At 47.2% G+C, this 12,687-nt stretch overlaps 1 protein-coding gene across 1 annotated transcript in view; it reads right to left on the reverse strand.

Moving 5' to 3' along the window:
- Positions 1 to 12,419, reverse strand: part of nrp2a (neuropilin 2a) — a 72,636-nt gene extending 60,217 nt beyond the window's left edge. The window contains 2 exon segments of the mRNA XM_078291103.1: positions 1,726 to 1,909; positions 11,777 to 12,419. Coding sequence (XP_078147229.1) covers positions 1,726 to 1,909; positions 11,777 to 11,852 — 260 coding nt within the window. The 5' untranslated portion in view covers positions 11,853 to 12,419.
- Between the last annotated feature and the right edge of the window lie 268 nt (positions 12,420 to 12,687).

Below are 12,687 nucleotides of genomic sequence, written 5' to 3' on the forward strand. Positions count from 1 at the left end.
TAATTACGCAACATTTCGCCTCGGACAAAAGCGTCGGGAAGCGTTGACATACGCCGCCGGCACTTCAAAACAACATTTCCAGCTCACAGCCGACCTGCAAAAACACAATGTGACACAGTCGTGTGAATGCAACCGCCAATCATTAGGAAACCCGCTTTCACCAGTGCGGCCATTGATGTACTTACAAAAGTTTTTTCTCTCCTCGCCAGACAAAGAGCTTTGTGGGTGCACAATGCAAAAAACAGCCACCGAGGGTTATTAAATCTTCAATTTACTGATGGAAGGGAGGGTTGGAACAAGGCGGGGAGAAATAAACGGCCATAATTGCAGAGGCTACATTGATAAATCTTGTCGGTGTTCATTTTAAACAGGAAAGAGATAAAAAAAAAAAACAGCTTTAAAATGGGGCGAACTGTGTAACATTTCCCATAATTCTGCTGTGTAAACGCATGGGTTAACAGCGGGCCTGAGGATACAGTGACTTCTTCCTCTGAGGTCAAACACAATAGCAGACCATATGATTTGGATTATTCATGTTTCTGAGAAAGGAAACTGACCAACGCGGTCTCTATCCAGAGGAACAGCTGGGCCTCATTCTCCTCCTCTTCCCTTCTCTGTTTACTCTCTCTCTGCCTTTTTCCCTGTGAAACTCATACTACATCATCCTCTTCTTTTGTCCATCTGTTCATCCGCTCGCACTGTCTGCTTTCAGTCACACAGTATTTACAAATAATTCTCAGCATTTGATTATCAGATGGAGGAGATTACTGCAGGACAGTCCTGATAATGTCAGATAAGTTGTCAAACACAAAAATGACTCTCAAACAGTCCAAACTTCCTGATTGTATTGTAAAACTCAATGTATTGTCCTTCAGTATAAAGATAACCACAACCATCTGGTGTTCCAAGCAAAATAAAAACAAAGAATTACTTATAAATACGTTCTGACCCATGCCTCCTCTGTCCTACGTCATCCGTTTCACCAGTGGAAGGAGTTCACAAACTAATTCTTTTGCCTTTTGAATCATTCTTTCCATCCAGCTTTTACTGTGACGCTCTGCCTTCGCCGCCGTAATGCATCAGAGCAGAAACCCGGGGAGGTGGAAAGTGAATGAGTAACACTCTCCGCTCCCTGAACCGTTGAGGTTTTGCTGCTGAGGCGCCCTTGAGCAAGGAACTTAACCCGACAACCGCTCCAGCGAAGCCTCTAAGTGGCCGATAGCAGGAGACTGTGGTCGTACTGGGAATGTTCCAGGAGTTAATGTGTGTGACGGTATGAATGTGAAGCAGGGTGGCGCTGAAAAAGAGCACATGTGCTCACCGTTCCCTCAATAAATAATGGATTTAAAAAAAAAAAAAAAAGAAAAACTGAACCACAGTCTTCTTAATGGGCTGTATTCGGCAGAAACCTGCAATTGACCTATTGTGGCCGAAATGCAGAACGACTTGGGATCAAGCCAAACCACTGACACTGAATTATAATGTGGAGTAAAATCTAAAAAAAAAAAAAAAAAAGATGGGGCAGGAAATTACTTATTTCAGATACAAATGTGCTTGCAGCATACTAATGAAAACGTCAACACAAATCATCATTCACCCAGCATAATAATAAGAGGTTGGAGTCTTATTGGTCGAGACAATTTAACCCTGATGTAAAAGACTCCGCCATCGAGTTCATCTCCTCCCTCTTTCCAAACTTCCATCCCCCCCCCACCCTCCACTTACTTGCAGTCCAGCCTCTCGATCTCGAAGTGGGGGTTGAAGTTGAGGACGATGCGCTGCGAGGGCTCCGGCGCCGTGATGATCCAGTGACAGTTCTGGTGAGGCGGGTACTCCAGAGGGTAGCCGGGGGACGTGATGTAACCCGCCTCGCTGGCATCCAGGACGCCCCCGCACTCTGTACCTGTCACTGGGATAGAGAGACAGAGAGGGAGAGGCAGAGAGGGAGAAGGGCGGAGGGTGGGGAAGAGAGAGGGATAACGGTTATTGCTTAGAAAATAGGAAAATACTGGAAAAAATCACATAAATGGAGAAAGATCTTTATTCTATATTGATATTTTGATGCATTTCTGTCTTACTAAACACACACCCATCTACAATTGACAGGAAAAGACGGGACAGGAGACGTCAGACCCACAGCATCACTCGTGCAGGATAGACTGAGTCATGAAGACGCTCCTTCATTTACCTTGTTTATCTCTATATGAAGATGTGATGAGCAACAAATGAACAGTAAAACAAAGAAAGCAATTTAGGCCTTCAGTTAGGAGGAAATTGGAAAAAGTTCTCCATTGTGGATTCTCAATGCAAGCGGGACCACGCGGGTTGGCTATGAAAGCAATAAAAGATCATCACCGCACGCACAAACACACACACACACACACACACACACACACACACACACACACAGAGCCTTTTTCACCCCCTTCCACACCCAGGCTCTTATCTCTCCACTTCCCCGTTGGGAGCGTTCTCCAAGTGTAATTGTTGCTCCGGCAAAGCCAATCTGCAAACATTAGGACACATTCCCCGATCCTATCACGCTCTCCCAGGAACAATAGCCTGCCAATGGCATCGCTCGGCAGCCGTAGACAGGAAGTGACACGCAGACGGCCCCGTCTCGCGGGGTTCTGGGGGGTCACCCCGACTCTGTAATGAGAAGCGAGCGCCCCAACAAAAGGCTCCATTCTCCGCTCGCGGCCCGCCAGCTACGGGAGCTCCCGCGCTCCGCGTTATCTCCCGCAAACACGCTAAACACATAAACTCACATGCACATACAAAAGAAACATGTATACAGATATCTTGCGTGCGCACACACACACACACACACACACACACACACACACACACGCAGACACACAACCTCCAGTACAATGGTTCTTTCATTAGTCGTACACCGCAGTAGATTTGCAGGCATTACTATTCTATATGGAGGGAAGATTAGAAACGCGGCGAAATATGTTCTCCATGACAACAGGGTGGGGGTGGGTTAACTCTCTACCTACCTCTGTGTGTGTGTGTGTGTGTGTGTGTGTGTGTGTGGGGCGGGATCTCTACATGTAATGAACTCTATGATATTGAATTCGAAGAGGGAAAAATGTGTTCTTAATATTGTAGCTGCCGTATTTTGGCCAAACAGGGGAAAACGCCAATGAAATACACATAGAGGAGGGAAAACATGGCTGCATCAGGCAACAGACACAAGATGAAACCCTGTGGTGTGACAACAGTTATTCTACAGAGTGGTGGGCTTAACCACTCAGCCACCGAGCTGAATCTATTTTTGACATAAATGGGTTGATATTCTCGCCTGTTTCTTTCAAATTTCTGTGAAAGCATCAATAAAGGAAGCGGAAAGAAAGGAAAAAAAAAAAACACAACACCACCACAACGGCGAAGACTTGAAGTGTAATAGACCCTTCAAGTGTTGACATTTCCACCGCCTATTGTGCTTAAAAGGCACACTTAAGATTCTCTGACATTTGATAGAGCTGCGATGGCTTCCTTACTTTGTTACTGGAGAGGAGCAACGCCCACGCTCACACACCAGGCACACATAGCTGCCGGTGATCTCGTGTGAGTGCCCGAGTGAGGCCGCCCACACACACACACACACACACACACAAACAAATGCACACACAACTGTAGCCAGCGGCTCAAATAAACACGCACGCGTTCACTCCCACACATGCATGTACAAACACACATAAATGCACAAGCACAACTGCGGCTTCATGCTCCAACACACACCCACACACACACCCACACACATGCACACACATCCAAACACACACACACACAGGGCCTGTCAATCATCAGGACCGACAGAGGTGAAAAAATAGCTAACTGAAATTAAAAAAAAGATAAGAAAAGAATAGTGGGGATGGCAAAGAATGACAGAGACGGACAGAAAGCCACACACACACACACACACACGCACACACACACACACACACACACACACACACACACAGACATCTCTTTATCTGCTGGGGCCGTGCAGACAGACAGTCATTGTTGGGAAGCCTATGGAGGGAACGGTGTGCAGGAGGCTATCAGCGCACAGAGCCTGGGCAGATTAAGCCGTTCGGGGGAGAATCCTGCAGCCTCGACACTTTTTCCCTGAGCTACCCATTCAATGGCCTCCGAGGAGGAGGCGAAGGAGGAGGAGGGGGGGAGAGAAAGAGAGAGAGAGAGAGAGGGAGAGGAAGGATGGGAAGGCAGGGAGGGATTAGAGCAGGTAAGAAGAAGGAAAAGGCGAGGGAAGGGAAGGGAGACGGGATGAAAACGATGTGAAGGAGTTGAGGGACAAAGAGAAAGAGAGAGAGAGAGAGAGAGAGAGAGATGAGGGGAAGGAGTGAGGAGAAAGGGGAGGAAGAGGGGAAAAGGATGGATCGAAAAGGAGGAGAAGCGGCGAGAGGGAGAGGGGGGGCGGATGAGACAGCGGATAAAAGATGGATTGAGAACGAAGGGGAGGAAGATTGATCGAAAGAGCGGGCGGGTGAAGGCGGTGGGTGAGGGGGTGGAGGGGGGCGGAAGGTGGGGGGGTGAGGTAGAAAGAGAACGACAGGCGGATGGAGAGAAGAGAGGGAGGGAGGGAGGGAGGGAGGGAGGCGATACAGAGTGATGAGGAAGGAGCAACACAGAGGGTGAGGAAGGGGGAAAGAGATTGGTGGAGAGAGGAGAGATGGGTAGACGGAGTGAGGGAGTGTGTGTGTGTGTGTGTGTGTGTGTGTGTGTGCAGAGAGCCTGACGAGCCTCATTAAGACATGCCTGCCATCCAACAGCTCCCTGTAGACACTGACCCCAGTGGGAAACCTCTGTCAGTCAGCACACACACACACACACACACTGGCAGTGGGAGGGTGTGTGTGTGTGTGTGTGTGTGTGTGTGTGAATGTGCATTTGTGTGCGTGTGTGTGTTTGTTGGCTGCTGGAAAGATGAAGAAAAGACGTACATTTGTGGGGGTGTGGTTGCAAGTGTGTGTGTGTGTGTACGCGAGTGTGTATGTGTGTGTGTGTGTGTGTGTGTGTAAGAGAGAGTGTATGTGTGCAATGTATCTGTACATACAAATTTACCAGTGAAAAGATATTTTGATTAAGTTGACAGATGGGTGTGTACGTTTTCCTAATTGCATGTACGCCGATGGCAATTAGCTTGAACAAAATGTGTGTGTGGATGTGTATATGTGTATGTGTGTGTGTGTGTGTGTGTGTGTTTGAGCATTAAGCAGAATGTTTGGTGAGAGCAGAACTTGTGGTGTTGGATGAGTAATATAGGGGAAGCGTTCAGGAGCCGCCAGCGAGCTTCATGAATTACACTGTCTCTTCTACTAGAGGAGCCCATCCGTCTACACACACACACACACACACACACACACACACAGAGCCACATATGTTTCTACCATGCAGTGAGCAACACACAATAACATGAGAACAATGTCCCTACTATGTGGAAGTGTGCAAGTGTGTGTGTGTGTGTGTATTTGCTGCGGTGTATTTTGCATTTGTACTTATTCTGTGAATGTGTGTGTATTGTGTCGACAAATTGATGTGTAGCAAGAATACTACAAATGTGTGTGTGTGTGTGTGTGCACCGCTACATGTACCCACATCATTTGCATTTATTCGATGAATAGTACGTATTGTGTCACCAAAATGTGGACATTTAATAAAAACCTGACTGGACGTGTGCGTGTGTGTGTGTGTGTGTGCCCATTTTTTTGTCATTTCAGATCCAGTCAAATACGGAGACGTCTTTGTACCCGCTGTGAGTGCCTTTATCTTCATTATCTGAGAAAATGTGCATATGTCTGCATGTCTTTACTCACGTTCTGTAATGTGTGTGTGTGTGTGTGTGTGTGTATGTGTGGGTGTGTGTGTGTGTGCACGCACGCGCTCTCATTTCTATTAGCCCCGTTATCAGGGAAGTATGGCGTCACGCTCTGGGATAAGCTGCGAGTGTGCGGAGAGGCGCTGATAAATCTCTCCATCATTCCCTGTGTCTCCCTCCCTCTCTCCCTCCCTCCCTCCCCCCCTCCCTCTCTCTCTCCCCCCACCTTAATTAAAAAGTGCTATCGGCCCAGAGTGAGGGAATGAGAGGGGAGAGTGGGCAGCACTCATCCATTCAGTCAAGCACAGGGGTTGTCTCTCCGACTGCTTTTAATCTCACCCGTTCCACACTAGAGTGGACCCAAGGAGAGAGAGAGAGAGGGGGGATGAGGAGGAAGGGCGAAGAAAAGAGAGAGGGAAAATATATTCACTTTCATTGCCCTTTGCTTTAACACCCTCATGCTGCAGCAAAATGAGAGAGCTTTGGGAAGAAGTCGTAGTCATATTAGTAGTAGAGTTAGTAGAGTTTCAAATTCATATTAAAGGTAAAACCCACCCTCAGATACTCTCAAACTGTAATATATCATCAATATGTGATGATCAATGCATTCCAGGTGTTATTTTTTGAACTTGTATGTGGTTAAACATGTGGGGGGAGAGTTTTACCAGTTCAGAAAAAGTGAGAGTCGAGCCTCAAAACGCAACATGTCTTGTGGCTGCAGTGCATTCTGGTCTATCGAGGCTGCTGTCAGTGGAGAAATTGGCCTCTCTTCCTCTTCTACGATGGATTTCTCCCTGTATGATTGTGGAACGTCGGAGCAAAATGGAGAGTCCAGAAAGAAACCCTCGCTCTTAGATTCTGGGGGACTGACACCAACACCTGATGTTTACCGTTGATGTTTTAGATAGGTGAAAGCTTTTCTGCTATCAAACTCTATTGTAGCTACCCTGGAAATATCTCAATGTGACGTCATCTATGGTTGGCCAGTAATCCGTGGGAATAAGAAAAACACACAACCAAACAACAAAATGTGTCCAGAAATGCAAGGTACATCACCAACAGCTGTTTTTGTTAAGTGTTAAACTGTTTAAAGGTGGATTTTTCCCTTAAGAACAGAACAAAGCTGCATCTAAAGCAGATAATAGCCAAAGACCTTTTTCTCCCTCTCTCTCTCCCTTTCTACTCCTCCCTCCCTAACAGGATAAGTGCCCCCATGCTAATCAGCTAAATGCATGGAGCGGGCTATAGCGATCAATGGTTCAATGGATCAATTGAGTAAACAGATGGTTGGGGGGGGGGGGGGGGGGGGTTGTAATGGTGTGGGTCTAATCCCAACACTACCTGACTACAGTACCATCTCCTCTTGTCTCCTGTTCCCTTGGCACGCTCTTTGCCTCGTCGTGACGGTATCAAACCTGCACCGCCGAAGCAGGTTTCACACAAGATTTCCCCGTCTCAAGTGTAGAAAGAGCAATGTCTACAGCAGCAAGGGAGAGTTGTGAGGAATTGAGCGTTGCTGCATCAGTCCTGGTGATTTGTTGCCCCACCTACAGCATGTTACCTCTCAGTGGAAGGTGGAAGGTGGAAGGTGACTGCATTTAAAAATCCTTTTTCTGGGCGAATTGCGCTTCGCACAAAAGCCGCCGTTTCTCTCCATTCATACCCTCGACTCTCTCCTCTCTCTCTCTTTAACCCCGCTTGTGAATTACGGTAAATTCAAAACACCTCTCCTCTTGACAATGCGACCCCCTCCACCCCCCACCCAAACCCCCTCCCCGAGCACCCGTTAAGACCCCCGTGTGCGGCTAATGCGGCGGAGCGAGAGACCCAGCTCTGTTTTATTTATGGGGGTCTTGTTTTTAATTTCACCCCCGGCGCGGCGGGCCGTTCCGGGGGCCCGCGACTCCCATACCTGACTGGTATTGAACGGGCCGCTCCGTTTGTCTTCAGCTATGAATGCTAATAGGTGACCTTGTTTTCCCAGCTGATACCTTTGAGTCTGGGGCAGATTAAAACACAGAGAAATGCAAAGAATCGGCGAGCAGGGGAGAGAGGAGGAAAAAAAAGGGAAGGCGCAAGGAACAAAAGAGAGAAAAAAACAAAGAGAGAAGGGCAAAAAAAAGAGACCAAGAAAGAAGATAAAAGTGAGAAAGAGACAGAGGGACGGAGCTTGGGCGAATGATTAAACGAGTAGAAATCCAACTCTGGGAGAAGAAGACGCTATAGGTGGAGAAAATGTACATCCGCCTACTCAATAAACATGCAAATGAGCTGCTTAATGGCCTGAATATTAATGCTCGTGGTAATGAGTAATTAATGTACATGTCACTGAGTCAAACTATTGTGATTACAGTACAAGTGGAGCGGAAGTCTCTCTGTTTGAGACGTAAAGCATGGAGTAAAGCAGCCTTAAAGCTAAATTCTGCTATTGTGGGGCGACATAAAGAGACCTTTATTCCAACTAAGGGTGTCACCACAGAGAACAACAGGCCACGATCAAACCGGAGACTCCCAAGCACCAAATCTACCATTATGCGTCAACCGTGGATAATTCACCCTCAGACCAAGGCAGATTTTTAAGCTTACAGAGGTTTCTGGCAGCGCTGCCTCAGGCGCGGATCATTGAAAACACTTTCCATTCCAAAACCCTATTTATACATTTCGGTGAAAAACTTTCGCTACCAGAAATTCATCAGTCAAGTGTGCAAAAAAAGAAAAGAAAAAAACACACCCCAGATGGAGTCTCTGATCAAACGCAGGGGTGTTTTGGAGGAAAAGGCCTTAAGGTGACTCCTTACTTTCACGAGAGCAAGAGTGGGTGTTTCATTGGATGTCTCATTTTGGAACCAAACTCTTCCACTTCTGTTTTTTTCTCCACCTGACCTTTTTTTTCCCTGCAGAGCTCTGGCTGTGATCTTACCCCACTTTAACTCTGCCACCCCACATGTTAGTGTCATTTTGTAAAGCCTTAATACGACCTGCTCCCTCTCTGTCCACTGCCATTTTTACTCGGCGACCCCTGCACGCTTTGATGTTGCCCTTTCCTCTCTGTGCGATCCGTTTTCCCCTCCCTCCTTCCTTCCCCCTTGTCTCTCCTCCAACTCTCTTCCTCTTCCCCTCATCCCCCTTCTGTTTTCCTCTTCTCCTCCTTGGCTGGTGGATGCCACGGCTCGCTGTTATCTGTGCCTTGGGTAGCAGTAATGAAGCTTTTGCGGCAGCGGCATCTGCCTCCCACTCTTTTCTCTGCAGCCGCTGTCTCTTCCCCCCCCCCCCTCACATCTCTCTCTCTCTCTCTCTCTCTCTCTCTTTCACCGCTGCTGTCTCTTCCTTCTCTTCTGATTCTCTGAACCTCCCTATTCTCTCCGTCTCAGTCTCTCTCTCTCTCTTCTGGCATCTATGTGTAATGTGGCTCTTGAGGGGAGCGTGGAGGCAGGGACATGCAGCGCGGTGTCTTGGCAGGGGGAATAGTAGTGTGGAGAGAGAGAGAGGAGGAGGGGGAGAGAGAGAGGGAGTAGGGGGGATGGAGCTGCCTGCTTGCCTGATGGCTGCCAAGAGGCCCACATCTGTCTCTGATCAACGGGTACACAGGCAGCCAAACACACACACACACACACACACACACACACACACACACACACACAGAGATTCAGAAGGATGGCTCGGATGAGTGTCCTATTTAAAACAAGTAGCCTAAACAAGAGGAAGAGCCCATATGAATAGAGAGATTGGCTGCTATTTGAGGCAGACCGCGGGTGGCGTTGTAAAGGCTCAGCAGTCATCATGGGATCATGATCCGCTCCTCACCCCGCCTACCCCCAATGAGAAACAGCCATAGTACTCCTGCATCACATTTTATTATAAGGATACTATACAAAAACCACAGAAAAACTATAAGTCCCCATAGGACTATACTAGGAATTTTATAGTGATATCATAGAGGATAAAAAATACCATAAAGTCCGATAATGTCTCACTATTATAAACTCACTATTAAGTACCACACACACATTCTAAATCCCTATAGGAAAGTATTCAGATTATTATTGTCGTTTTTCGTTGTTGCGCGCGGCGAGAAATCCCACTTGGCGACGAGACGGCAAAGACGCAGATCCGTATAAAATATGGATAGAAAACGGGTGACGCGGGGAATCAGCGCAGCGTAACAGCAGCAGAATGGCAGGATAGGTGCCTTACAAGGATGAGTGAGCGAGCGGGTCGCCATGTGTCATCCCACCAGCGGCGTCACTGTGTGGCTCAGCCCCTGCGTGGAGCATCATCTGCCAACGAAACTTCCAAACCCGCTTACATCCGCTTATTTTTAGGGGACAAAGGAGCAATGACTGATGACGGACCGGGTATTCGTCTATTATTATTCTTATTTGGGCAGTGCGATAAATTATTCGGCGTAAGTGACATCAGCTAAGAGGGAACATTGGTCCTGAAATTCCCCCCTAATGTAATTTATGCTTTTAGATTTGGCTTCCAAATCCATTTCGGGCCGTTTTATGTTCGATCTTTGCTCTCTCGTTATAATAATATAAACTAAAAGATATTTGTACTCACTGCCCATACATTACCCCGGGCAGCGGGGCGGCCTACGTTAAAGAGCTCATCCTTGAACCGGAGGAACCGGGTTCAAGCCCCGCGCGACGCAAAAATCCGCCCTGCCGAAGTGTCTCTGAGCAAGGCACTGAATCCCTACCAGCTCCGGCGTCTCTGTTCCCTGTGGAGGAGGGGGGCTGAAAAGATAATCGCTCTGCTTATTATTTGTATTTGAGTGCTGAGAGCGCGCGGAGGTGCCGCCTGCGCCAAGCCACCAACCCCTTAAACCATCCCTTCTCCCCGGCCAGACAACCCCGAGGAGTGCCGGGAGATAATGAGAGAGAGAGCGACCTGTTGTGGTTGATGAAGATAATGATTATAATGGTGATGATTACAGTCCTATTAGCCCGATCCTACAATGACAGTGTAGCTTTTACGCACGGTCTTCTGGACACCAGCGGATTTGTAAAATAGCAGGTTACAGCCCGAGCCTACGCCTAATTCTTATTTTCTCCATGATGTGATGTAGCACTTTAATCATCGGCGGCACAGGTTTGTTTATTTTCCTTGATGAATAATTAAATCAAAGAAAAACAAGGGGCAATAACTCGAGGTAAACAACGTGTTTGCATTTTCAAGAGCCTCATGCATATAATCAGCTCATTCACAGTCCAATGAGCTGATGGTATATCCTGCTCTATCTAAGTCTAGCTGGGACAGATCATTGTTTCCTATATTGTGAATATTTCATGAGAGAATCCAAGTTCTTTTGCTCTAAATGTGTAACAACTGATTTGTCAGTGGCTTGAATTAAGAAAAAACTAATTAAAATTCGTATGATTTAACCACAACCCAAAAAAGCTCCCCCTCCCATAAACTTAAAAATAACTAGACTATTATTTAAAAATATGAAAGTGGGTTAGCCTACTATATATATAAATAATAATGGTGATTGGTCAAGGTGTAGCCCGGTTGCCCATAATTGGAGTCCAAAGCAAAACCATGTTTCTTGACCAGAGGAAAACACCAATATCGTTTTCTGCGTGACATCCCCTTTCTCTTCGTCTCCCAACCCAAACTGACGTTTTGTGGGGAAATATTTAGGGGAAATATCTCAGAAACACATGGATCCGGTTATCAGACAATGGCTATCTCATGCCAGCCGCTTATGTGCGTTGAAATTATTTGAAACAGATGACAAGGAGCGCTTTAAAAATGACTTTTTAAATGAGGTGAGAAGAAAACCCCCTACTGTAATGTGTAGGCCCAACGGATTGAACTAAGTGTAATGGTTAATGTACATACAACCTATGCAGTTACAAGGTTTTTGTTTCCATTTTGACACGTTTTGAGGCAGACCATGCGTGCGTTAAAATCGAAAGAAGTGACTGTAAAACTCACCCTCTTCTCCACTGACTCTAGATGTCAGATGACAAAGTGCCATTAAAAATCCAATCAACGATGACAGAAAATCCATCTTGGGTGATGTAGAAACTCGTGGAGATCTTTTAAGTTTATAATGTTCCCACCTCGTCGGCTATCAAATCTGCTGTTCCTCCAAAAAATCCACACCCCTTCTGGGTCAAAAACTGCTGGCAGCAGACAAAACTAAGCCACTTTAGTAATAATCCCACGTCCTTTACTAAACCATTGGTGGAGAAAACAGTTTTCCAAGCACATGTCATTGAATCAATTCAGAGATTTGTCGTTGCGCAGCCCTTTCCCCTTTAGAAGTCGGGCTAGTTAGCGGAGCGATGCCACCTAGTATTAAGTAAGCCTCATCCAAAAAATGTTGATCAGATGAACTCCTTGATCAATACTGTGTTTTTTCCGCTATTTGGGAGGCTTCTGGTGATATGAGCGCTCCTGAAAGTCTGGACAGCGGCTCCAGGGTGCGTCCAGATCCGACGGAGAGGCTCCCCGTCCCCGGCTCTCCCTCTCTGCGTCTCCGCGTCTTTTGCGCACACGGGGGTTTGCTTCTCCTGTCGGGGCTTTGTAGGCAAGGCACAAGTCCACAGTACCAGCTCTCAAAACCCTGGGAGCCTCAGTCTGAGTGTCAGATCCCGGTTTCTAACGCGGTACAGATTTCACAGAACAAGCTAATGAGAAAAGTGTTGCGCGCTCGCTTCCCAAAAAGATCATTCATGTCATGCCACCTCCTGCGGCACCGCTCCTCTCGCCTCTGTGTCTCTGGTAGCGGCTCCGTATACAGCCTGAGCTCCGCTCCGGCAGCAGCGTGTCTGTGTGTGTGTGTGTGTGCGCCTGGGAGAGTGTGTGTGAGTGTGTAGGGAGTATGTGTGATCGCGCTTTTG

This window comes from Centroberyx gerrardi, chromosome 21, assembly GCF_048128805.1.
Source record: "Centroberyx gerrardi isolate f3 chromosome 21, fCenGer3.hap1.cur.20231027, whole genome shotgun sequence".
Taxonomy (NCBI): domain Eukaryota; kingdom Metazoa; phylum Chordata; class Actinopteri; order Beryciformes; family Berycidae; genus Centroberyx; species Centroberyx gerrardi.